General features: G+C 36.9%; 2 protein-coding genes across 17 annotated transcripts in view; one reads left to right on the top strand and one right to left on the bottom strand.

The window, feature by feature from the left end:
• TOGARAM1 (TOG array regulator of axonemal microtubules 1) overlaps positions 1-16,698 on the bottom strand; it is a 77,965-nt gene extending 61,267 nt beyond the window's left edge. For 6 of the 8 annotated variants that reach the window (XM_072838433.1, XM_072838430.1, XM_072838435.1 and 3 more), the window contains exon 1: positions 14,349-16,645. In XM_072838433.1, the coding sequence (XP_072694534.1) occupies positions 14,349-16,391 (2,043 nt within the window). In that variant the 5' untranslated portion in view covers positions 16,392-16,645. Of the gene's footprint in view, positions 1-14,348; positions 16,647-16,682 lie in introns of those variants that run through there. The other 2 variants (XM_072838429.1, XM_072838434.1) reach the window with 2 other exon arrangements.
• Positions 16,699-16,739: 41 nt separating this feature from the next.
• Positions 16,740-27,637, top strand: part of KLHL28 (kelch like family member 28) — a 33,619-nt gene continuing 22,721 nt past the window's right edge. Inside the window, exons 1-3 of one of the 9 annotated variants that reach the window (XM_072838440.1) lie at positions 16,740-16,972; positions 19,395-19,556; positions 22,842-22,968. In XM_072838440.1, coding sequence (XP_072694541.1) covers positions 22,888-22,968 — 81 coding nt within the window. In that variant the 5' untranslated portion in view covers positions 16,740-16,972; positions 19,395-19,556; positions 22,842-22,887. Of the gene's footprint in view, positions 16,973-17,562; positions 17,685-18,471; positions 18,619-19,394; positions 19,557-22,833; positions 22,969-27,637 lie in introns of those variants that run through there. The other 8 variants (XM_072838438.1, XM_072838439.1, XM_072838442.1 and 5 more) reach the window with 8 other exon arrangements.

The following is a 27,637-nucleotide window of genomic DNA, read 5'->3' as shown; positions in this document are numbered from 1 at the left end:
GGTCTCCAGGATCGCGCCCTGGGCCAAAGGCAGGCGCCAAACCGCTGCACCACCCAGGGATCCCGTTTTTTTTTTTTTAAGGTAGGCTCCACATGCCCAGCATGGAGCCCAACACAGGTCAGGGCTCTAAGATCAAGACCTGAGCTGAGATCAAGTCAGACACTTAACAGACTAGACTGAGCCACCCAGGCACCCCTGGAATACATTTTATTTTAGATTTTCTGTCATTAATTTCTGCTTAAAGGACAGAACATTAGTGTGTATGCCAGATACATATAACAACTAGTGATGGTGTTGGGGATGGGAAGGGGGGGGCAGTGGTAGTGACAGAGAATGTATGTAAGTGGGGAATTTTCAAAAATGTAGAAGTCGGTCATGGATTAATAAATTTTGCTACAGAAAAATCTACAAATATTTGAGGAACCTGGGAGGCTCTGTTGGTTAAGCATCTGACTCTTGATTTCAGCTCAAGTCATGAACTCAGGGTCATGAAACTGAGCTTCACGTTGGGCTCCACAGTGGACGTGGAGCCTGCTTAAGATTCTCTCTTCCTCTACCCCTGCTCTGCCCCCACTTGCTCACTCTAAAAAAAAAAAAAAAAAAAAAAAAAAAAAAAGAAAGTTTATTCTGATTGCTAAAGGCTCCTTCTGAAACATCTTTGTGTTTATTCAAATCACTTTTTATGTACACTTGAAGAAAATATAACTGCTACTAGATATGATTACTTCCCACTCAACATTACCATTAAAGTATTTCTCATGTTGTTAAACCCTCTTATAGGAGCTATAAACTTTAATTACAAAAGTAGTAAACAGCTTATTGTAAAAAAATATAGAAGTAAATAAGATATAAAATCAAATTATTCTTTGGTACCTCCTTCATAAGCTTTCTATTGATGAACTCTGTCTCTTTCTATATATAAACATATTTCAATAAGCTATTTTTATCCATTTATTTTAGACAGTGTTTTTAAAAAATAAAAATAGATCACATAATACTCTGGCACACAGTAAGTGCTCATCATGTTGTAGACATCATTCTGTGTTAATCCATATATATCTGCTGATTCTAATAGTTGGCCAGTATTTCATATCATTATTGGACTCATAGTTCCTGACATTTTGTCACAACTTTTCACTATTATAATCTTGTAGCGAACATTATTATGCACATATTATTGTACATTTTTGTTTTTTATTTATTTTTTAAAGATTTTATTTATTTATTCACAAGAGACACAAAGAGAGAGGCAGAGACATAGAGAGAGGGAGAAGCAGACTCCCCACAGGGAGCCCAATGCGGACTCAATCCCAAGACCCCAGATCACGCTTTGAGCTTAAAGCAGATGTTTGACGAGTGAGCCACCCAGGCGTCCCTCTTGTGCATTTTTAAAGGCTATCTAATATTTCATCGACTAGTTATGCCATTCTCCTATTTGCTTCCAAATCTTTTTTTTTTTTTTTTTTTTAATGATTAGGAAGAAATTTCAATGAGGGAAATGGTGCATATCTGGCTTAAAGTAGCAGTGCTAACTGAAGGTGACTGGCAGACCTTAGAAATGTTGTCATATATGTTATATAGCTAAAATATCTTTTTAAAACAACTAAAATGGTTTCTTTAATATCCTCAGGCTTCCTACACAAAAGCAGAATAACTTTTTGTAGCTGTCAGCTAACCAGTTTACCCACAAAATATGCAAGCAAGATTATTTCTAGTTTTTCCTTAATTTAGCCAATGATTTGATTCTCCTACATGTAAGAACACAAACTGCACTGCAAAATAACAAACTAAGTATTTCTGACTCCTTGGTTTGACGTTTATTTCTGGAGATTTCACTAATATGCTGTCTTTACAGGTCCTAAAAGAGAATCAAACACATGGCCTGAAAGCATACCTTTTCTGAGACTTAGGCCCTTGAGTCCTCAGCTAACCTTTCCTCCTATAACTGACTGAGCAACATGGCTCTTGCATGGTAAATCTGATTCTTGGTAAAGCCTCATTCTGGTTCTGACTTTAAAAGAACAAATGGATAACCGTTGCTACACATGGCAGCAGGGCAGAAGTGGGTTTTGATTTCATGATCTATTATGTGATTTCTGCTGGATGACAGTATCCTGGGCACGTGACAGCTAAAAGGGAATCTACAATATCCTTTCCTTATTGGTGTGTTCTGTTTATGTTCATTTTTAAAGGTAGTGATGTTAGCTCCTTTACTCTCATAACCAGAACTCTCTTTCCCCATGTAAACCTTTCATGTTTACTTAGAATGGGCCCAATATCCACCTGTCAATAAAATCTGTCTACAAAAATCAAATTCCCATACCAAAGATGAAAGGAAGCAAAACCTATAATATTCAATGATCAACTTCTTCCTTCAATTTCTCTAAATAACTGAGTAAGTGTAAATTAAATATTACTTTAAAACTCTGAAGCTAAAGGATAGTAAAGAAATTATACAATAGGAACCCTCAGAGAAATCACGGTTTCCAAAAGCCAAACAAAACAATATTTAATAGTTTTCCAAACCTCAAAGTTTATCCTTTTTATTTTTTTTATTTTTTTTTATTTTTTATTTTTTATTTTTTTTTAAATTTTTTATTGGTGTTCAATTTACTAACATACAGAATAACCCCCAGTGCCCGTCACCCATTCACGCCCACCCCCCGCCCTCCTCCCCTTCTACCACCCCTAGTTCGTTTCCCAGAGTTAGCAGTCTTTACGTTCTGTCTCCCTTTCTGATATTTCCCACACATTTCTTCTCCCTTCCCTTATATTCCCTTTCACTATTATTTATATTCCCCAAATGAATGAGAACATATAATGTTTGTCCTTCTCCAACTGACTTACTTCACTCAGCAGTTTATCCTTTTTAAAAACTAAGAAAATTCAATGCCATTACTGTACAAGATATGGGCACTGGGAAAAAAATAAAGAATGTCTCTCCAAATTCTTGAGAATCACAATTCTCAGTCTATTAGTTATCTACTGCTATATAATGTGTTATCCCAAAGTATTGTAGCTTAAAACAATGAATATTTATTATCTTTTTTTCTGTGGATCATGAATTTACAAGTGGCTTAACTGAATGGTTCATATACCTTGGACACTGCAATCAAGATATTGGCTAGGCTGTTGTCAATGGAAGGCTTGACTAAGTGAAGGATCCTTGAACTTCACTCAGTGGCTCCTGGCAGAAGGCCTTAGTTCTTTGCTACCTGGGTCTCTCCAGGGCTGCTCATGATGGGGCAGTTGGCTTCCTCCAGAGCAAGCAATCCAAGAAAGACAGCAACAAAGATGGAAGCTACAGTGCCTTTTTATGACCTAGTTTCTAAAGTCACACACCATTATTTCTACTTTATTTGGTAGAATTGAGTCATTAAGTCCAGACACGTGCAAGTAGAGGAGAATTGGTTTGCAACTCTTCAAGAAAAGAATCTCAACAAATTTGTGGTAGTTATATTTATTTATTTTTATTTAAATCCAATTAATTAACATATAATGTATTATTGGTTTCAGAGATAGAGCTCAGTGATTCATCAGTCTTTTTTTTTTTAATTTTTATTTATTTATGATAGTCACACAGAGATAGAGAGAGAGGCAGAGACATAGGCAGAGGGAGAAGCAGGCCCCATGCACCGGGAGCCCGACGTGGGATTCGATCCCGGGTCTCCAGGATCGCGCCCTGGGCCAAAGGCAGGCGCTAAACCCCTGCGCCACCCAGGGATCCCCTGATTCATCAGTCTTATATAATACTTGGTGCTCATTACACCAAGTGTCCTCCTTAATGTTATCACCCAATTACTCCATCTCCCTGCCCCCAGCGACCCTCACTTTGTTTCCTATGATTTAAGAGTCTCTTTTGGTTTGTCTCCCTCTCTGATTTCATCTTGTTTTATTTTTTCCTCTCTTCCCCTATGGTAGTTATTTTTTTAAAAAAACAATCAATAATGATGAATCTAACAGTGATTAAGTATTTTTTTGTTTCTTTACCTGGTCAACATTAATAGACTGGCACCTGCTTCTATCTTAAATTTTGCTGCTCTATCATAATTAGATCTACTAAGTTATTCGGAAGGTAAAATTTTTCCATTTTATGAATATAAAATATTTTTTAGCAAACAGATTGGTATATCATTTCTTTCTATAGATCCTATTAATCTATCAGAATAAAATCGTGTTGTTTCAGTCAACATACTAAAATCTTTTAAGAGGGTAAGTGCTTATGTCACATTAAACTAAATAAGCCAAAAGACTTCTAAGATTTCTTTACTTCTTATGACTGTTTATTTAAGGAAAACAACAGTCTTGGCAAAAGCTGTACATTCAAGAGAAAACACAGACTAGCTGTGAGATTAGTTAACAACCTTGGTTAATGAAGAAAAACAATGTTCTTTTTTTTTTTGAAAAAAAATTGTTCTTAAACATACTTTAAAGTTTTAATATCCAGTATATAACTATACAGGAAAGGTTCATATAAAAAAACCCTTTCAAAAATAGCACTTTGGACAAATAAAACTAATTTAAAAACAGTTATTTGTCTTTGCCCATATTTTATCACCATATAGAATAATATTGCACAAACAATTATATCAATTGCACAAACAATGATATAATTGTGCCAACTTGAATTTATCTTCTCAGGAAAAGTCTAATAATATCAGTATGATATAATCACACAAACTTGAACTTATCTTCTCAGGAAAAGCCTAACTAACTCAAATGTCTTAAATTTCCTCCACTGGCTCCACAGGTTAGATATGTTAATATCACTCCTTTTCAAAATAAAAATTGTAAAATCATGAGTTCAATTAAGTTTTATAATAGGTATCTTTATTAAAAGGGATCAATTCCTATAACGCCACAAATCCTATAAATGATTAATATGCTAGCCTGTGTTGTAATTTTCAAACCCTTAGTTAACTTTAAGATTTTAAGTATAATATTTATAGATCCTGAACTTAAAATTAAGATAAAAATGCAAATCAGAGATCACCAAATATATTTTTAATTTACCCTTGTCTTTTACATATTATTAACTATCAAAGAAACAGGTTAAAGGATATGTAAATAACCTTCAGATATGTTAAATACATGTTTTTATTGCCATTTAAATCACTGTAAAAGGATATGAAATATGTACTCATATAATGAAACATAATTCTTGGTTATATGACTCTTGTTTTTTCTGCATCTATGAGGAAAGAAAGTTGGTTTCTTTGAGAAAGGTTGCATTTAATATATACAGCTGATATGGCCCTAGGTAAAAATGTTACAGGGAAATAAAAATATGTATACAAGGTATGGATATGTGCTGTCCATTTATCAAGGGCATTGGGGGTTTTTTTGTTGTTTTTAAGATTTTATTTTTTCAGGAGAGACACAGAGAGAGAGGCAGAGACATTGGGCTCCTTGAGGAGCTCAATGTGGGACTTGATCCTAGGACCAAGCCACAGACAGACACTCAACCACTGAGCCACTCAGGTGTCCCTATCAAGGGCACTATTATAGCCTTTTTCAAGATGGGAAAATATATATAAGTATACATTGTTTTATTTAATATGTTTTTAAGGTTTATTTTTAAAATTTTATTTTAAAATTATTTTAAAGTTTTTAACTAGATCATCTACAGTGAGAACCCCATCTAGGGTTTTGGGTTGTTAAGGATTTTGACAAGCATTAAACTTAAAAAATTTTCAAATTCTTTCTTTCTCTCTCTCTTTTCTTTTTTTCTTAAAGATTATTTATTTATTTGAGAAAGAGGGCAAGAGCACAAGCATCTGGAGGAGCAGAGGGAGAGAGAGAAGCAAATTTCCTGCTGAGCAGGGAGCTGGGGAGGGCTGGATCCCAGGACCCTGGGATCATGACCTGAGCCGAAGGCAGATGCTTAACTGATTGAGCAATCCAGGCACCCCTCAAATTCTTTAGACATCTAGTAAAATTAAAAAAAGAAAATCAGGGATGTCTGGCTGGCTCTATCAGTAGAGTGTGTAACACTTGATCTTGGGGTCATGAGTGCAAAAATTACTTTAAAAAAATTTTTTTTAAAAGGAAAAGAGAAATCAGTGATGACGACTACTTACTGAAATCTAACATTACAATCTAACATCTGTACTGATATTGGATACTGTTTTCAGGGCTGTTCATGATTTTGACATGCTTAAACTAAGAGGTTTTTCTTTGAGATATTCCAATCATTTTAAAAAGAAAAATAAAAAACAACTTATTAGGGGCAGCCCGGGTGGCTCAGTGGTTTGGCGCCGCCTTCAGTCCAGGGCATGATCCTGGAGACCTGGGATCGAGTCCCACGTCAGGCTCCCTGCATGGAGCCTGCTTCTCCCTCTGCCTCTGTACTCTGCCTCTCTCTCTCTCTGTCTTTCATGAATAAATAACTAAAATCTTTAAAAAAAAAAAAAAAAACTTATTAGAAACAATCAAGCCTCCAAGAAAAATCTCAATTTTTAAGATTAATTCACAATAAATGCATTAGTGCAGCTTAATAATTTTCACCTTTAAATTTGCAACATATTAACTTTTGTTTTAAAATATTTTATTTATTTAGAAGGTGAGTGAATATGGAGGGAAAGGTACAGGGAGAGGGAGAATCTCAAGCAAATTTCCCTCTGAGTACAGACCCCAATTCAGAGCTCAATCCCAGGACCCGGTTATCATTACCTGAGTCGAAATCAAGATTTGGACACTTAACTGAATGAGCCACCTAGGCACCCCTGTCATAATAAGTATTCTAAAACTTTCCCACATTCTTCAGACCCTTGACCCTTTATTTTTCATTTTCAGCTTGCCTCTTAAGTTTACCAGAATATGGAAGCTTAATATTACTTAAGCCTGGCTCTCAATATGTGGTTCACAAATAAGAGCATCAAAAATACCTAACAGCTTATTAGACATGTGATCTCAGATCCCATTCTAGACAAACTGAATCAGAATCTATTTTAACAAGATCCTAAGTCAACTCACATGCACATTAAAGTTTCATAAGCAACGTTCTAGAGCCACATCTTCCTTCCTTTTGACTTAAAAATAAAACACATCCTTCTTGTTATCTCAAAATTTTTCTATATCCTGTCACCTTCTTTTTGTTTTTCCTGCAGTTCCAAAGGAAAAGACTCCCTCCTCTTTCTACAGCTAAGCTCCTTATGTATCCCTGTGTTCTTGACACATTCAGTCCTTATTTAGAAATTAATTCCTTGCCTTTCTCTCCCAAATATGCTTACAGGGACCAAATCTTATGTATTTTGCATATCTAACATCTATTGCAGTATAATACACAGAGTAAGCATTTTGAATTCATAGGAGACTCCTTTTTCTGCCTCTCTCAAATCAAGTGTTTCCTATTCAAATATAAACCAGTAATAACTCATCCTGCTATATCTTGCTTGGTCTTTTCTTTCACTGTCAAATCCTTAGAAGTTTTCTCACTGAACAGATTATTTATTGATACTAAGTGTGGACAGAGCACTATGATTAGTACAGTTGCGAAAACCAAAACCAAAAGAAACAGTCCTTATCATCCTAGTGCTTACCATCACTGAGGAGAAAGAGGGCAGGGCTCACATGTGTTAAATAACAAAAGAGGAAAAAATGCTAGGCAGTGCTTTAAAGAGTAGGCTATAAGCTCATACTTGGCTTTACACATAGTGGAAGATCAAAACAATGAATAAATGCTTACTGCCTGTATTTCCTTATCAATTCACCTCATAAACTTTTAAATTTGGTTTCTAAACATTCTTCTAAAATCACTTTTCCATGTCCCAATGATCTTCCAATAACCAAATCTTCCATTCTGAAAAAGCTACAGACCTAGTAAATACGTATGCATGAAACAAGTATACTCCTTATTTTTCAGTCTATGTTACTGACTACTTAGACACTCACTACATTGTTAGGAAAAATAGAGCTAATATGGCAGCCAGCTAGTAAGCCTGATTACTGACCCTACTAATCCATTAAAACACTCACAAAAACAAAAAAGGAGATGCAAAGTTAGAATATCACAGGAACCTGGTTATCAGTGATTTGATTTGTCAGGTAATCGTCAGGTAATCGGAGAATCAAAGTAATCATCTAAATGGTGGAAATACAAAATCCTAGAGGAGAACACAGGCAACATCCTTTTTGAACTTGGCCACAGTAACTTCTTGCAAGATACATCCATGAAGGTAAGGGAAACAAAAGCAAAAATGAACTACTGGGACTTCATCAAGATAAAAAGCTTCTGCACAGCAAAAGAAAAAGTCAACAAAACTAAAAGACAACCTACAAAATGGGAGAAGATATTCACAAATGACCTATCAGATAAAGGGCTAGTATCCAAGATCTATAAAGAACTTATTAAACTCAACAGCAAAGAAACAAACAATCCAATCATGAAATGGGCAAAAGACATGAACAGAAATTTCACCAAAGAAGACAGACATGGCCAACAAGCACATGAGAAAATGCTCCACATCACTTGCCATCAGGGAAAGACAAATGAAAACCACAATGAGATACCACCTCACACCAGTGAAAATGGTAAAAATGAACAAGACAGGAAACACAAATGTTGGAGAGGATGTGGAGAAAGGGGAAGCCTCTTGCACTGTTGGTGGGAATGTGAAGTGGTACAGCCACTCTGGAAAACTGTGTGGAGGTTCCTCAGAGTTAAAAATAGAGCTACCCTACGACCCAGCGATTGCACTGCTGGGGATTTACCCCAAAGATACAGATGCAGTGAAAGACTGAGACACTTGCACCCCGATGTTTCTAGCAGCAATGTCCACAATAGCCAAACTGTGGAAGGAGCTTTGGTGTCCATCGAAAGATGAATGGATAAAGAAGATGTGGCATATATATATACAATGGAGTACTACTTAGCCATTAGAAACGATGAATACCCAACATTTGATTCAATGTGGATGGAACTGGAAGGTATTATGCTGAGTGAAGTAAAGTCAATCGGAGAAGGACAAACATTATATGGTTTCAGTCATACGGGGAATATAAAAAATCGTGAAAGGGATTAAAGGGGAAAGGAGAGAAAATGAGTGGGAAATATCAGAGAGGGTGACAGAGCATGAGAGACTCCTAACTCTGGGAAACAAACAAGGGGTAGAGGAAGGGTAGGTGGGCGGGGGGATGGGGTGACTGGGTGACAGGCACTCAAGGGGGCACTTGACGGGATGAGCACTGGATGTTATACTATATGTTGGCAAATCGAACTCCAATAAAAAAATATACAAAATAATAAATAAATGGCGGAAAAAAAAACAGAATTTAAAAATCTAAAATATTCTAAGTCTAAAAAATTTAAATATTCAAAAGTAAGAGAGTAGTTAAATAGACTATGATATTATATGATCTAATATTAAACAGGTACTAACAATCTTTCTACAGATTATTGGATGTTAAAGAAAAAAATGTTCATGGTAAAGTGAATAAATGAAAGGGGGAACCTCTGTGTATGGGCAACAAAACACTCAGAGCATCCCTCTCTCAGTAGTGGGATTACTGAAAAATCTAAATTTCTTCTTTGTCTTTTTTTATATTTTCCAAATTTTCTATAATGAGTACATATAACTTTTTTATAATCAGAAAAATTAAGATGAAATTCAGAAAGAAAAAATTAAGAGGAAAGTGCCTTCAAAAATCATTTTACAAGTAACAGCCTGACTACGTAAGAACAAGTCCTGTTTCAGTCCTTAACTTCTCCTGCATTAAATGGTACAGATGTACTTCCTGAAACTTACTGCTCCTTTAAAACTTTTGAAGTTTAAAAGTTCGTTTTTTCTTTATTCTTTTCCAACACTTAGGAACCTGTCTCTGCCTTGTTTGGTTCTATTTCCTATTGCTATTCTCTAAATGGGACTGCATGCCAAGAATGAGTCCTAAGCACATTGCTCTTGTTCTATATGCCCTTTTCTGGAGAGCCCATTCATTCTCAGTCTAAGCAATTACTTTTCAGAGCATTACTTCCAAGATCTACATCTCTAGTTCTTTCCTTGCCTGTTGAATAGTATACTTCAAATTCAACTGGAATATTCTATCTTCTTCCACCTAAAGTTCATTTTCCCCCAAATTAATTTCCTTGTTTGGGGCCTTCCTATGTGTATTCATTTGTGTATTCCTATGTGTATTCATGGATTATACATCGGTTATCTTATTTAAATCTTAGTTACCTCTCTCTCTCTTTTTTTAATTTTATTTGACAGACAGAAAGAGAGAGAGAGAGAGCGAGCACAAGCAGAGGGAGTAGCAGAGGGAGAGGGAGAGATGTGGGTCTCAATCCCAGAATCCTGGGATCATAACCTGAGTTGAAGACAGACGCTTAACAGACTGAGTTACCCAGGCATCCCATTAGTTATTGCTCTTTCTCTCTCTCTCCTCCAATATTTTGCCACTAAATGTTTTGAAATATCTCTAACGTCCATTATTTTCTTTCTAGTCTAATCCTGATACCCTACTAATCCTCATAAATCTCAACACCTCACACCAAGTAGTCTGGTAAGTATAAATCTAATTAATCTTCTAAGTCTCCAGTCTCTGGCTTTTTTTTATTTTTTTTTTTATTTTTTTTTCTGGCTTTTTTTTTAAAAAGAAACAAAACACAACACAACCTATACATTGCTGCTGTTGTGATGAATTTTCCTAAAACACACTGCTTAAAAAAAAAAAAAGTAAAACATGGACAAAAATAAAAACAAAAAAAACACAACTCTTTAGTATCAAACAACTGTCAAAATTACAAGCTAAATTCTTTGGTCTGATATTCAACAGTCTCCAGTGTAGCTCCTGCTTCCCTTTTGTAAACTTATTTCCTAACACTACACTACAAAAATCATCTTTCTAAGCAAACTAGTCTATCTTCAAAATGAGCTCCAGGAATATGTAATGTAAACATTCATGAATCTTTCTAGAAGCATTGCTGTTTAATGTCACTAACCAATACTATATGTGGACAAGACAGAAATAGCAGATTAACAGTAGATAGGAGATGTTAAAGCGGCAGAACTTGGGCAAGAGCCAGCACAAATGAGACCAGGGGCTGACTATGACATTCTGGAAAAAGCAAATTCAGTAGTTGCTGGGAGGGAGAAAAGGAGGGATTAAGATGCAGAACACAGATTTTCAGGGTAGTGAAACTATTCTGTGCGATACTACTGGACATGGACTATGGACTTTGGGTGATAATGATATGCCAATATACATCAACTGCAATAAATGTACCACTGTGGTGACAGTCCAGGAGGTTGTGCATAGGTTGGAGCACAGAGAATAAGGGAAATCTCTGTACTCTCTCTTCAATTTAGCTGCGATCCTAAAACTGCTCTAAAAAAATGTTTATTAAAATATATACATACTGGGTAGCTCAGTTGGTTAAGCATCTGCCTTCAGCTCAGGTAGTAATTCTGTCCTGGCCTCCTTGCTCAGGATTTTATTTTTAAAATTGGATATTTTGGAACTGGAAGGAACAAGAGAATATTTAGTTCACCTCCATCCATCTGAGGTCTGCTGCAAAAAGTACAAACTCCATAAAAATGATCTCTGTATTTTTGTTTCTGACTACATTTCTAGTATTATCTTCTGCTACCTCTCAACAGTTTCAGCTGTGCAGAAACTCACCATTTCTTACTCATTTGCGAAGTCCTTTCATAACTCAGCATCTCAACATATATTCCCTCCATTTATGAGGAGGAAATGGAAATTTTAAATATTTTTTTAATTTTTATTTATTTATGATAGTCACACAGAGAGAGAGAGAGAGAGAGGCAGAGACACAGGCAGAGGGAGAAGCAGGCTCCATGCACCAGGAGCCCAACGTGGGATTCGATCCCAGGTCTCCAGGATCGCGCCCTGGGCCAAAGGCAGGCGCTAAACCGCTGCGCCACCCAGGGATCCCAGGAAATGGAAATTTATAAGGACACATCCACACAGAGCAAACTCTTTACATCTTTTATCACACAGTTTAAATAATCATAATCACCCAGGAAACAATTAATTTAAGAAGAATTTGAACATAAAACTCTGTGGGATAATTCTAAGCAGAAAAAGAACCGCAAAGAAATCTTGACCTTTAGTAAGTGGTTAGTTGTTATGTTATTGGTGTAGTAATTATTTTTTTGTATTGTATGATACAGCATACGGATAAATATGACTGACACTAGGAACCAGGGTTTTACTGTGGGAGAAGGGTCTAAATATGGGCTAAAGGAAGAAAAGGAAAAACCCTGTAGTGCTGGATTTGAAGTGGAAGTATTAATATGATTTGGAAAAAAAAAGGTACTCCCTGGTTTTGTCCACTGAAAGGACCAATCCACATAAACAATAGCAGTGAGTACATTTATACTTAAACTTTGGTTTTTAAATTCTACTCTTTTTTTTTTTTAAAGATTTTATTTATTCATTTGAGACACAGACATACAGAGAGAGAAAAGGCATGAGCAGAGGAAGAGGCAGAGGGAGTAGCAGACTCCCTGTTGAGCCAGGAGCCCATTGTGGGGCTCTATCCTAGGACTCCGAAGCAGATGCTTACCCATCTGAGCTACACAAAGGGCCCCTAAATTCTACTTTTAACTAAAAAAGTAGTTCTAGAGCTCTTGAAAAAAATGGTTGATTCCAGCTCTAACACATGAAACGTACAAGGTAAGCCTGGGCATCCTGTATGTTTAAGTAACCAAAGTGTTCAAAGACTGAGTCACAGCGAGGGACATAAGAGTTGGCCACAGGTCAACTTTGAGCCCATTTTAGCATCAAAAGGAATACTGACATACTTAACACATAGAACAAAAAAAGAATGCCAGATAATATAGAATATAAGAATAAAAAAATTATCCTTTCTTTGTAGCCCTTGATGTAATAAATGATACAGGTAAGGATCATTACTGGACGCCAACAACAGTGGCTGAAAGGTTGTTGGGTTATTCATAGGGTCTCAAAGTATCATCCTACAGATCATGTGCTAATTACAAAGAGGAAGATAAACCTTACAATAGTGATCTGGTTATCACTACCTTAACCAAGTGGTAAAATTTAGCTCACCAGTAGCGGGACAACTCGACATTATATGTCTCCTGATGTGATGTCATGTGAAGTTCACATCTTCCATGTAATATTTTTGCTAAAATTGTTTATCTTGAATGTAATCATAAAGAAACAATCAGATAAATTAAGAAATGTAGAAAATTCTACAAAACTACCCCTAACTCTTTAAATAAATCAATGTCGTGAAGAAAACAAAGAAACAAATAGGCATATTGTTCTAGATAAGAGACATATTAACCACATGAACCTTGATTGGAACCTGGATGATAAAAATAACACACTATAAAACATTTTTTATGGGACAACTGGAGAAACTTAAATACAGACTATATATTAGATATTACTGAACTACTATTGATTTTCTGAGGTATGATAATACGATAAAGGAAAATCCCATTCTTTGAAGTTACATGTGGAATATTTAGGAAGGAAATATCAAGATATCTGCACTTGCTTTCAAATAGTTCAGCAAATATGAAGCATATATGGGGCAAGAAAACATCTGGTAATATATAGAAAAAGGAGATGGATATTCCTTGTACAATTCTTTTCTCTAAAGATTTGGAATTTTCCAAATAAAAACTTGGGGAGAGGGACGCATGGGTGGTTCAGTGATTGAGCATCTGCTTTTGGCTCAAGTTATGATACCGGAGTCTTGGGATCGAGTCTCACATCAGGCTCCCCACAGGGAGCCTGCTTCTCCCTATGCCTGTGTCCTTGCCTCTCTCTCTGTGTCTCTCATGAATAAATAAATAAAATCTTAAAATAAAAAAATAACTTTGGGGGAAAAAAAACAGTTCTCATGTCACCTCTTCTTGGAAGGCTTTTAAACTTTCCTAGTGAAATTATTTTTTCTCTTTTCAGTATTCCCACAGGATTCTTTATATTTCTACTTTAGCACTTAACAAATTTGAAACTGCCTGTTTACAAGTCTGCCCTTTTCCCCAAACTTCATGGAACCAACCTCATCTTTATTACTAGAATTCAACTCTATCTGACATGTACTAACCATTTAGTGTTTTGTTGCATGGATGAGATAACCAATATACCAAATTGACAGGACAAAACTGAAATCCAGGCATTGTTACTATCATATTGTTACTCAAATTCAATGAAATCCATTAGGCAGTAAGCCTATTAAACGTTCCTACGTGATTTGTAACACTAGAATAGGTATCTACAGCACCATTTAAACCAAATTAAAAACAAAACATAAGCCTAAAACAGTCTCACCCTTAAGTCATTAGAGGCCTATTTTCATTTTAAATTCTTTCTAGTCTCAACTCAAGGCAATTAGAAAAGATGCATACCTGTTCTATATCCTTAGAATTGGAGGTCTGATTTTCTCCCATGACTCCAGGCTGCTCATTTTCCCATGGCAATTTATTTTTTCCTTTTCCTGCACTTAATACCCTTCGGGTACAGATAGTTGGACTGTAAGATCCATAAATTTGCATGTTGTCCCGCGTGTTGTCACCACAGTGACAGTGTGCACTCTGAGTTCTGTTACCAGCCAAAAGCCAGTCTGTATCTGCTCCATGTGCCAGATGGCTTGACCTACCCTGGGCAGATGATGGCATAAGAATTGCATATTCCACAAATCCCTGTTCTGTTAACCTGGGGAGGGTTTTCCTAGCCAGTCTGGCCTGCACAGCATTCATCACTCCATCTCCATTATCCTGCAGTTCAACAGTATCCACAGCTTTGAAAAGGATGCTGGTTTTACCTGAGCCCATTGACGATGCCAACACAGCAAAGGCTTCAAGAGCTGCTTGGCGTACCCTGCGTTTGCTATCCACAAGAGCTGGGGCAAGACTAAAAGACAGTTTGGGTAAGTCAAAATCCTCGCTGGGATAGGTCAGTAGAGAGCAGATGCAAATGTTCACTACCTCCTCTCTCACTCTGGAATGCTTATGTTTGAGATGTTCCAGGAGTAAACAAAGCACCTGTTGAGGACCTACTTCCTTCATTAGCTTGAGGAAGATTTTCATGTATTCTTGTTTGATTACCAACTTGTTGTCTGCCAGCACTTTGACAGAAGCTGCTATAACTGGTCCTAAGAACTGTTGTACCTGCTCTCCAAGGCGAATAACCAGTAAATGCAGGACCTGGAGTGTGCCATGAACCACTTTAAAGTTGGAATCATCTAACAAATTATACAGCAAGCTAATGAAACCGACAAGACTGGAATGAGGGGTGGAGCTAGGGTTAAATCTTCCCATCACCTGTTTTAATTCCTCAACGGCCTGAGTCCGGTTCTTATAGTCTTCCTGATCTAACAGTCTTGAATGCAGCTCTTGAGGAATAATCCCAAATTTAAGATTGCTGTTAGAAAGAGTCACTGCACCGGGGACAGGATCTTCAGGAAATCCAGAGGCTTCCAGTTCCAAATAATAAGGAACCTGACTTCCAAACTGGGACTCTAGGCGGCGATTGTAGTGTCTCCTCAGGGCAGATGGCAGGCGAGAGATGTAGGACTGAAATCTCTCTTGGCCAAGTCGTTCTCCAATTTGCTGCAGTGCAGAGAAAGCAGTCTCAGATTCTTCTTCTATCTCCTGTTCTCCAAGCTTTCTGGCTAGGGCTATTATTACCTCGGTAAGATCTAGACTGAGCAACAAATCCTCAGGAGTAAGCAAGATCGGGAACAGCAGTGCTGTGGCAGCTCGAAGCCGGGCATCCGTACTTTCTAGTCCTTGTTGTATAAGTGTTCTCAGCACCTGTCCAGAACTACGTTTCAGACATATATGGAGGATCTGCAGCGCATCTTTCCGTAGGGCTGGCTTCTCTTCCCGTAAGGAGACAACTAGTTGAGGCAGAAGTGCTAAACTAAAGGCCTCTTCCAGCTGGCCTGCCTCCCCCTGACCCCGGAGAACGTCCAAGAGGAGTTGCAAGCAGAGTCGCTTCTCATCACTACCTCCTTCCAAAAGCACTCGGCCCAGGGCCCGATACAACGCTTCCTTCCGTCGGGGAAAGCCGAGTCGACCGCCCCGCCGCGGCAAAGCAGCCTGCAAAGCCTGGAAGGCCTCGGAAGGATCTGGCGCGGTCCGGAGGAGTTGGAGAAGCCGAGTCTCCTCTTCGTCTCCCGCAGACAAACCACCTCCAGACCCAGACCAACTACTTGTGATCGCCTCCGCGGGCATTAAGAAGGTCGAGGCCAGAGGCGAAGGTGTCGGCGGGCAGGAAGCGTGGTCTCCGGCAGCTCCACGGCAATAGTTTTTCTCGCCTCTCATGGCGCCCCCACCTCGACTATCATCAGTCTCTGGGGCGGAAGAACGACTGCAGCTCTGGAGGCGATACGCACAGAGGGCTGGAAGTTGCGGCAGCAGGAGGGGCGCAGAGGGCACAACCGCCATGGAGGGTCGTCAGGTGGCAGAGACTAGAGGAAACCATCATCTCTGAAGGGCTCGGTGGAGCCCAGCCTTCCAGTTCCTCTCCAAGCCCCAAGCTGCAGAGGAGGAAAAGAAAGAGCTTCAGTTAGCTGCCAAGCCACCCCCGAGTCTGGGAGGCTGCCTTCGGCAAAATGGCCCCTGCCTGAGCCCCAGACCCCACAGCAGCCACCGGGCGTAACCAGGGCCACCACGTGACCAAACCGATGGCTTCCATGGTGATATAGCCAGCGCGGAACTCTTGACCCGGAAATCAACCTGCCGTGATGAATGCTGGGTCATGTAGTCCACATCAGGTGTTACGACTAGACAGCGGTCTCCTGGAAAAGGAAGTGAGAACGTTACGAAAGTAGCAGACGTATCTAGAGCGGAGCAGGCCAAGAAGGGTGAAGGCATGAAGCGGAAGTGACGTTTCCGCTCCAAGCGGAAGATCCCCGCCCCACCCGAAAGAATTGGGGTTTGACTGGAGAGAAGTGAGGATCCTGCCCCGACTTCGGTGGTCCACGACTCCTCCTCCTGTCTTTGACGGCGTGATTCCTGGGACTCAGGTATTTTCCATTTGCTGTCTTCTTGCGGTGTAGGCTTTTTGGTAGAGTTTTGCCGGCGTGACGCTGGTGCTGCAGTAAAAGGTAGAGAAATGACGGGAGCAAGCAGGGAGAGAGGCGACATCTTCTTGTGCACGGCTTGTTACCCTTGTAAATGCGTTGCTTTCTACAACCCTGAGTTAAGTGCGATTCTTTTCTCCTGCGGTTCCCGTACCCTGACAGGAAATTCGGACTAGGGCCAAGCTCATAGCTCCCGTACTTTTTTTTTTTTTTTTTTTCTTCAAATTCTGGTCTTTAGGGCCCTTGCACCCTCTTGCGCCCCCCCCCCCCCGCCCTCCTTACCCTCCGGTCGTGGAAGGTTAATGATTTTCTTACATCTTTCCTTACTTTTACCACTCAAAATTTTCTTTGAAAACGTAATCTGTCCCCCCCCCTCCCCCCAGTATCTCATCACCTCTCCCTTAAACGTTCTCAAAGTCTCCTAATGCAGTTCCTCTCTGAGACTTACTCCTTCCCTCCTCCTGCGTCCTCTGCCACCCCAACCTCCCTGCAGGATCCTTGCGCGTCTCTGCAGCCTCTCAGTCTCCTGGAAACCGAGATTGCAAAGACAATTTCAGTTGCGGTTGAAGTTCTTGGCATCATGGTCCTAGAAGTCCGCTCGGTAGATTTAGGGCTAATAATAGCCATTTCATTGTTTTAGGCGATGTGTGAATTGGTGAGCGTTCTCTCCTTTTTGTAAATGAAACTTAAGCGGACACAATTGAAGAGCAGGAGTGTGTGGTATGAGGCTGAATTCTTTGGAGTGTGGAAGAGTTTTTTTTTTTTTTTTTTTTAGAAGGGATAACACAGTAAATTACTTTAGAATTACCCCCTGAGAAAAGGCTGAGTTATCATTTGAAGTCTCAAATTTATGCAGTTTAAATACAAGCGAAGTCTTAGGATAATTGAATTACATATGCCAAACCACTTTATAATGTTGCTAGATAATGCAAGTTCAAACATTTCTGTTTTTTTTTTGTCTTAAAGCAAAATTTGAATATCATAGGTTTCTTTTTTTTGTCTTTTGGGAATAGAGTAAATGTAAATGAGGTTTGTGTAAACATCCTTATGTTTTGGTTTCGGTTTTCGGTTATTTTGACTTTAATCATTTTGGTGTTTAAATGAATCTGCCTAATTTGGTTTAAGTATATTTCAGTAGATCAAACCCCACCCCCAGCCCCGTGCCTTTTTGTCCTTTTCTTTCTTTTCTTTTTTTTTTTTTTTAAATGTTAGGGAGAAGGTAAGGGCTGGGGATTGAAAACAAGAGATTGTAGCAGTAGCGGTAAGAAGGAATGTCCGTCTGGTTCTCATATTTCCAGTGTAAGCAGCTCCTATCTATACTTTACTTATATATGCTCAGCCTTCAGGAACCCAGTTCAAACTAAACTAAGTAAGAGAATGATGTACACATTAGAATGTACATATTAGAATGCCAGTTTATGTTGGAATAAAAGATAACCCTTTCCAACAATCAGAATTTTCAGGTTGAAAAATCCTGGGCACTCTTTCCTGATTGAAGAACTTGGGAAGTGGCAGTTGTGTGGTAATCATGAAATCAAAGAAAAGGAACTTGAAAAGTCTTGAATGATATGTCATCATCATAGTTAATGGTAGAAGCTTAAGAATTACTCCTTTTCTCCAGAGAATACTTTTCAAGGGTTGTGGATCCTTAAACCAACCAGTTATGATGTCCTTTCTCTTAGAACAAAGGAAAATGAGTCTTCATTTTGACCCCTTTTCTCAGGACTCTGTAGATCACTATGTTATAGATTGCAATTTATTTTGTATCTATTACATTTAATTTCTTTGATAAAGACTTGTTAGATGGATTAGCCTCCATGGTGGGTATTCAGGAAGTGAGACCTTATCAGCATCGTGTATCTTACTAATTATCTTTTAAGATTATTTTGTGGAAGATAAATCTCATTCATTAATGTATATTTTATTTATTTTACAAAGCACATTTTTTAAAAATCTTATTCATGAATTCCAGGAATCCAGGGAATTGTAGGAATTGTGCATTGACTAGAAAAACCTTTTATATTTAGCCATAAATAGAGATAGGATAAAAAATTTAAAATCAAATTTAAGAATAGTACAATACCCTATGTGTTTAATAGTATACCTTTGAAAGTTGAAAGGCTGTAATACATTGAAGATACCGATTTTAGGTAAAACAAATTAAAATATCTATATTTTATTTAAAGTTTAGTTAAATTAATGGATTATAGGAATATTTGTGATATATTAATTTTTGAGCTGGATTTAAGCAAGTAAACACAGTTGCCTTAACAGCATCTTTTATTTGAACAGTTAGAGAGATAAGCTATCAGTTGGTTGAATAAACCACAATAGTTTTTTCCATCTTTTTACTCAAATTTTACAGACATCCAGGAATATTGGAAATCAGTGTGAATTCTGTAAACTCTTAAGAGTTTTGTATGTTTGAGAAGTTACTATGAAGAAATGCTATGCAAAGGAAAGTGTTATTAACAGATTGTGATAAGACTACCATTTATTGATTGTTTGCTGTGTGTCATACAGGGTGGTAAGTACCTAATGAATATTGACTCATTTCATTTTCACAATTTTTTGAAGTTAAATCTGTGTTTGTGCTGTGGCACATGTTATGGTGTATCAGAGATAACATTTTCATTTATTTAGGTTTGTTTCAAAGCCATTGTGCATTTCTGACTGAGTCAAAACTATAATTTTAAACAAAAATCCAATTTTCATTGCATTTCTGGTACTAATCTATATAAGTTATACGATTTCACTTTCATTGCAACTGGTTTTTCAGTGCACAGATTAATTATGTAACTTACAGCTTTTGCTGGATGTAGAAGAGGCTTTAAGGACTTTCTTTTGTATTATTTCTGACTTCATTATATAATGATTTATATTAGAGCAGGCTTCTAATTTTACTTTTGTTTTTCCAGACATAATGAAAGTCAATCTTAGAGAACAAGAAAATATGCCAACTTGTTCATAGGGTCACTAATAAAATAGTTGCCATCATTATTTGAATTCTTCTATAAGGAGAGTTTAGCTGTGGGGAAACAATGTAAGAACTGATCTGATAAAATATTCTCATTTTTCATAAATCACGCTTTTTACAGCAAAGTATATGTGTGTTTGGATTTTTTTTTAACAATTCTTATTTCTCATCACCATTTATTTGCTCTCGTCGTAGCAGATAATTGCCTCCCAACTGACTTCAGTACCACTGTTTTGTAGCTTAGGTGTCAATTAAGTAGCTACCAAACTCATAGCTTGACCTTCATTAGCTTTGTTTCAGAACCTAAAATTATGAAGCTGCTATAGACTATGGAAAGTTTGATTTTATCTTACGTTGTCTTTGTATTGTGTATAATTATGTAACAAGAATGCTGCCATTATATAAATAACAGAAGGGAATGATCCATAGATCCCTCTATATTTCATTTTAAAACCCTGCTGTACTTTTGTATCTAATCTACATAGTATGTGTGTATATTTTATATATGTGTGTATTTGTATGTGATCTATCCTTTTTAAGTTTCTGTCCTGCACTTTTTCAGATTCTTGTTTAAGTTAAAAATTTAATAACGTTAAGAAATTATGAGTTTATAAGTGAGACTTTATAATATAGTCATGAAGAACCCTGGAGACCGCATGCTCAGATTTAAATCTTGCCTGAGCCTAATTTCTCTGTGCCTCAGATTACTTGTGTAAAATAGGAATAGTAACAACAGTATTTATCTCATGCTGTTATTCTGAGAATGACAGTAGTTAATACATGTAAAAAGCTTAGAACGGTAACAGGCACATTTTAAGTCAAAGGTCTTCCAGTAGCTCTTTATAGAACAATTTAATTTTCTCAAGAGTGGCAACAATTGTAAATTGGTTCACTAAATATTTTGAGCAGGCCTACATTGTTCAGTATTGAAATTTTTTTAACGTAATGTATAGAGAATATTGTTCTAAGATTAAGGAAACATTATTATAGTCCTAGTAGTGTCTCTTACTACTTGTGTAATCTTTATGAATTCATTTAAACTCTCTGAACTTCAGATTCTTCATCTCTAAGTCTTAGGGCACGTTTAGCGCCCTATACATACATTCTTTTTCTTCTGTGCAAAATTTCAAAAACATGCAAAAATAGAATACTACCATAAGCCCTCATGTACACCCAGCCTCAGCAGTTAGCAGCTCATGACATCATCTACATCTCCAGTTACTCATCCCATATTATTTTTTTTAATATTTATTTAGAGAGAGGGTTCGTGCACACATGAGTGAGGGAAAGAGAGAATCTCAAGCAGACTCCTCACTGACCATGGAGCCTAACATGGGGCTAGATCTCAAACCCTGAGATCATGTCCTGAGCCAAAATCAAGACTTGGATGCTTAACTGACTAAACCACCCAAGCACCCCTCATTTCATATTACTTTAAGCAAATCTCTAATATATTTTTTCTATAAATATTTTAGTATGTACAAGATAAAAACTCTTAAAAACATAACTACAGTTATCATTTTTCAGCAACTAAGGTAACAGTGATTAATTAATATAATCAGTATTCCAGTTAGCATAAAAATTTCTAGCTGTCTCCTTAATGTATGTGTCTGGGTATATGTGCACCTGTCTGCATGCATGCACACACACCTATACAGTTCCCAAGTTGTATTTGTTTTATATGTCTTACAAGTTTATTTTGATCTGTAGATTCATTTTCTTTTAATTTCTTTCAGTTTATTTGTGGAAGCATCTAGGTTATTCTAAAAGTTTATCTCAGGATGTTTTTGCTGATTGCTTCCTTCTGTTACAGTTTAACATGCTTTGTCTGTTCTCTGTATTTCTTGTAAATTAATAGTTGGATCTAGACTTTTGACCGTATGTTTGATTTTGGTGTGTGTGTGGGGAGGGGTTGGGGAGTTCAAGAATATCCATAGATAATTTTATGGTCTTCTATCAGAAGGTCCTGATGTCTGGTTGTCTCAGTTTTTGTGATATTAGCAGCCCTTCATAATCACTGCTTTTGATCAATACTTAGATTTATTCATTAAGATTATGAAATGGTGACACTCTGTCATCCCTTCTTTACTTACTAACTGGAGTACTTTTATGAAAGAAACTTCCCCTCATGTGTTCAGTAACCCAGTGGTACAGTTAGTATCAGAAAGATGTGATAAATATTCGATTCTTTCCCTTTATATACTAGGCTTCTTTCTTTTTTTTTTTTTTCTTTGTTATTTAGTGTCCTCCAGTGGTGATAAATTAGTGTCATAATTGTATTATAATTATGGACTCATGGATTTAAGCATATCTGATATGTTTTAGTCAATTGCAGTTATTGATATTAACTTTGTCCCATCTTTGACTAATAATAGCCTATTCAGTTTCTCCTGTTTTTTATAACCTTAGTTGTCATTGATAGCTTTTTTGCTACCTACTATGTAAAGATTCCAATTTACCTTGATATTTTCTTGCCCAGGCCTTGAATCAGCCATTTATACAAGGAGTTCTAATTCCTTGGTGGGAAATGGTATTTAGGGACCACATCTAGGTGATAGGAATGCTCCTTGCTACTGGGTTGGTCAGTTTCTTTTCAGTAAATAGAGCTAGGAAATAATAATTAACTTTTTCCTTAAAATAATGTATATATTTTATACATTTGTATATCTCATATGTATCTTATATACATAAAATATATATTAGTACATATAATTAATGTTTCTGTATATAGATTTGTTCTTATACTTTTTATTCAAAATCTGAGTACAAAGTTTGTATTATTTAATATCTTAGTCTTATATCTTCATCTCTTTTCTCCCCTACTGAGAATTACAGATCACAGTGACCCTAGGGATGATGATATTAGAAATGCCATGTAATTATGCAAGGCACACATAAAAGTTTCAGAATACAAATAACACTTTCAACCGACAATGTGATTACTGAAAATTGGGTCACTAAGGTAGATAAATATTGGATTCTTTTGCTTCCTTTTATTTTCAAGTTTCTTATGGATTGTGTTTTTTAAGATTTGACTTTTGTTTTATAATTACGTAAAATACTTTACTGATTCCACAGGCAAATCTATAAAGTGGGATATATTCGGAAATGTCTAGCTTCTATATCTCCTCTACTCTGTACCCTCCCTCGCTCCTGTAGATAACTTTTTTAAGGATATTTAATATTGCCTTTGTTCTTTAAGATAAGTAAATCTGTATACTTGTAACCTCCCCTTAGATAAATGATGATGTACGATACACATATTTCTAATCCTTGCTTGGATCAGGGAGATCACTCTAGAGCTGTACGTACAGAGATTCCTTATTCTTTTTCCACAGCTGCATACCACTCCATTGTATGCGGTCATCATAGTTTTTTTCAACCATTCTTTTGTTGGTGGATGTTAGAGTTGTTTTAAAATTTGTGGTCAGTTACATCTTAGTCTCTCAAGCATGAAAATAAGCATAAAGAATTACTATTTTGCTTTTATAAATACACTTACAATTACTAGCTCTTTGCAGTTGTCATTATATATTTTTGCCCTTGTATTTTTTGGGTAAATTCTTAGAAGTCAGATTGCTGGGTCAAAGAGTAAATGCAAATGTAATTTTGCTAGATTTTCCAAATTTACCTCCAGAGGTCTTTTATCATTAAACATTTGCACAGCAGTGTGTGAGAGTGCCTATTTCTCACAGTCATACCAACAGAGTATATATTGCCAAGGAAGAATTATTAACTTGTTTTACTCTATTTCATCATAGATGAATTTGAATGATTTTTCATATAGTTATGAAGTATTTGCATTTTTAAACCAACTGTTCCATTTCTTTAGCCTATTTTTACTATAGGGCTAGAGTATTTTAGAAATGTTATAAATAGGGATGCCTAGGTAGCTCAGTGGTTGAGGGTCTGCCTTTGGCTCAAGTTGTGATGCTGGGGTCCTGGGATCAAGTCCTGTGTCAGGCTCCCTGCAGGGGGCCTGCTTCTCCCACTGCCTATGTCTCTGCCTCTCTCTGTGTGTCTCTCATGAAAAATAAAATCAAGAAAGAAAGAAAGAGAGAAAGAGAGAAAAGAAAGAAGGAAGGAAGGAAGGAAGGAAAGAAAGAAAAGAAAGAGAGAGAGAAAGAAAGAGAAAAAGAAAGAAAAGAAAAGAAAAGAAAAGAAAGAAAGAAAAAGAAAGAAAGAGAAAAGAAAGAAAAAGAAAGGAAGGAAGGAAGGAAGAAAGAAAAGAAAGGAAGAAAGAAAGGAAGGAAGGAAGAAAGGAAGGAAGGAAGAAAGAAAAGAAAGAAAGGTTATTAATAGAGGTGCCTGGGTGGCTCAGGTTAATTGTCTATCTTCAGCTCAGGTCATGATCCCAGGATCCTAGGATTGAGACACACATTGGGTTACCTGCTCAGCAGGGGATCTGCTTCTGCCCCTCTTCTCTGCGTGCATTTTTCTCTTTCTCTCTCTCTGTGTCTCAAATAAATAAATAAATCTTTAAAAAAGAAATGTTATACTCTAATATATTTTTTACATATGTTGCAAATATTTTTCTCAATCTCCTATTTCTTTTTGGCTTATGATTTCCTTAGCTAGTCAAAGTACTGTAGCTAGTTGAAGCTTTGTAATGTAATCAAGTTGATCTGTCTTTTCACTTGTTACTTCTGGGTTTTGTATAGTAGTTAGGAAATTATTTCTAATCTTGGTTACAGAGGAATTCACCCTATTTCATTGTAATAGTTGTATGATTTCATTTTTTACATTTATACCTCTGGTCCATTAGGAATTTGTACTGGTGTAGATAGATTTGTGGAAGAGGTCTAATTTTTATAGTTTTTATAAGGTTATTCAGTTATTCTACATATTACTTAAAAGCCCTGTTTTCCTCATTGATTTGAGATAGTACCTTTATCATAAGCTAAATTTGCATATGCTAAAATGTTCTTTTTCTGTATTTTAATTCTTCTCCATTGGTCTGTTTCTCTAAACCAAAGATTTTATTTAATCCACAACAAATTTTACAAATGACATAGTTCAAGTCAAGAATAAGTAATTTGCCCAAAGTATACAGCTATTAAGTATCAAATGTAGACTTGAACTCAGATCTCTCTGGTTTTGAAATTCAAACTTTTGTTCACTGTTCTTTCCTGTTTTCCTTGATACTTGCTTTTCCTTCTGTACAGGGTTGTTATTGAGATGAAATGGTCAATATAAACCATCAAAGGTGAAGTTTTAAAAATTAGAAGTTAATGCTTCTGTGAGTTATTGTTAGCCATTTAGAGGTAAATAGCTGAGAACCAAATATAGTCATTGTTGTAATTTATAATTTTGAAGAAGTTATAGTATGACGTAGAATAAGTTTTTAGCAGTTACACTTGTGCTGGCAATATTTTAACTGGTTCTCAAACATTAGCATGCATATCACTTTGCCTGGAGGGCTTAAAACCCATATTGCTGCCCCTTCATACCTATGTGGTTTCTAGTTTCTTAGATATGTGGTTGGGCTCAAGAATTTGCATCCCTAGCAGGTCCCAGGTAATGCTGATGCTGGCAGTACAAGGATCATATTTTAAGCACTGTTGTTTTAAAGCTTCTAAAAAGATTTAAAGTTTTGTGAATTTCTCTTAAGTCAGATTTCTACAGAGAGGAAAGGGTTCAAATTAAAAATTTTAAGAGTGATGTTATGACAGACCTCTGGTGTAATTCATTTTAAGTTCCCTATTTTTACCTTGCCCTTTTAAAGTTTTTAGTTTGAGTTGTTTTGGTTAACCATTAAAAGTATTATTTATTTACTTATACTTTATTTTCAGTATTTTTTAAAGGGAGTGAACATCATGTTATTTGTATCCTGTACAGTGATGTGCAGAAGTATGTATGGGTGTTCTTTTACAATGTCTTCATTGGTACCCTTTCTTTGAGTGGTTTTTAAAACTTTGATCATTTTTATTATTTGAAGGGATACTAAGAAAGTAGAATAAAGGAGAAATACTATAGAGGGTATAAGTGTAGGAAAACAGCTTCATCATGACCTTCAGTGTAACCTTGTATATGTCCACATAGACAAAAGCTTAGATCCTGGGGCCACAGCTTATTCTGAGTGTTGGAACACCTTGTGATTCTCCTGAAACACAGGAAGTTGAGAGGCATTTAAGGAGATGCTACAGAGCCATCTCCCCTTGACTCTTAATAATCCCTGAGAGTCTATCATGAGACAACTTCCTTTCAGTTCCCTGATTATGATATGTGGGTCTTTCATGTCCCCCTACCCCAAAGAATAGACCTGCAGAATATAATAGTGCCTACCTGCAGTCTAGTTTGTGTTCTTCACAACTTGTGTTGCCATCATCCAGCCCCTTTTGTTTTGGTGTCGTCCTTTTTGGTGTGTGGGACAGAGACTCAGGAAGCTTAGTCTTTGGCTTACTCTTCTTTTCATTGTAATTAAACTCTTGAAATTTAAAAGTGGGTTGTATCTTTTTTGGCCAAATTAGTCAGGCTTTGGTTATGTTAGTTCACTTGATAGTAAGTAAGCTTTGTTTCTTTTTTAGCCATGAAAGGAAGTCACATGCTGGCAAAAATTCAGCCTTTTTAAGGATGATAATAATAATAGTAATAGTCTCTAACAGTTATTGAGTTCTTATGTGTACTGTTTTGTCTGTGTTTTACAGATGAGAAAACTGAGAATTTAAGATCACTGTCCCAAGGTCATATAGCTAGTAAATAGTAAAGACAATGTTATTACCTTAGGACCTTCATTCCTGGGCCCAGTCTCCTCAAATCATACAGTTCTGCGTATGTGGATATTTGTGATATATACATATGCACAAACACGTACATATATGTGTGTGTGTATTTTTATAAGTCAGTATTGTATCATGCTTTCATATCATATGTTAATGGTAATTTGTCAGTCTTGAATACACAAAAATTAGTTTTATATAAGGATCTGTCACTATATGATTTTTTTTTTTTTAAGATTTTATTTATTTGTTCATGAGAGAGAGAGAGAGAGAGAGAGAGAGGCAGAGACACAGGCAGAGGGAGAAGCAGGCTCCATGCAGGGAGCCCGACATGGGACTCCCATCCCGGGTCTCCAGAATCAGGCCCTGGGCCAAAGGTGGCACTAAACCACTGAGCCACCCGGGCTGCCCTGTATGATCCCTATTTACATGAAAACGAATGTAGTCAGTAACTCATTAACTTGTTTTAAAAATCAACAACTCGAGGCCCCTGGGTGGCTCAGTGGCTGAGCATCTGCCTTTGGCTCAGGTCTTGATCCCAGGGCTGGGATCAAGTTCCGCATCAGGCTCCCTGCAAGTAGCCTGCTTCTCCCTCTGCCTATGTCTGTGCCTCTCTCTCTGTTTCTCTCATGAATAAATAAATAAAATCTTTAAAAAAAAAAAAAAAAGAAAAAGAAGCAATTCTGCGGTACTCTGTGGGGCACAGGATATCAGTAGTACAGGGTGGATTTCTTACCTAGTAGTGAAAGATGGTGCAACATAGAAAGCAGAATACCTCTTAAGTTGACAACCTGAGAAATTCACTAGTAATACAATAACTTATTGGTAAATAAAGTAATATTTATCAAGAGCTTGCTTAGTGATAAACACTATTCTAAGCACTTTATATGTATAAATGTATTTAATTCTCAA

This window comes from Canis lupus, chromosome 9 (genome assembly GCF_048164855.1).
Source record: "Canis lupus baileyi chromosome 9, mCanLup2.hap1, whole genome shotgun sequence".
Classification (NCBI taxonomy): domain Eukaryota; kingdom Metazoa; phylum Chordata; class Mammalia; order Carnivora; family Canidae; genus Canis; species Canis lupus.
Note: the sequence above shows the minus strand (reverse complement) of the source record. Positions and strands in the feature narration are given on the sequence as shown.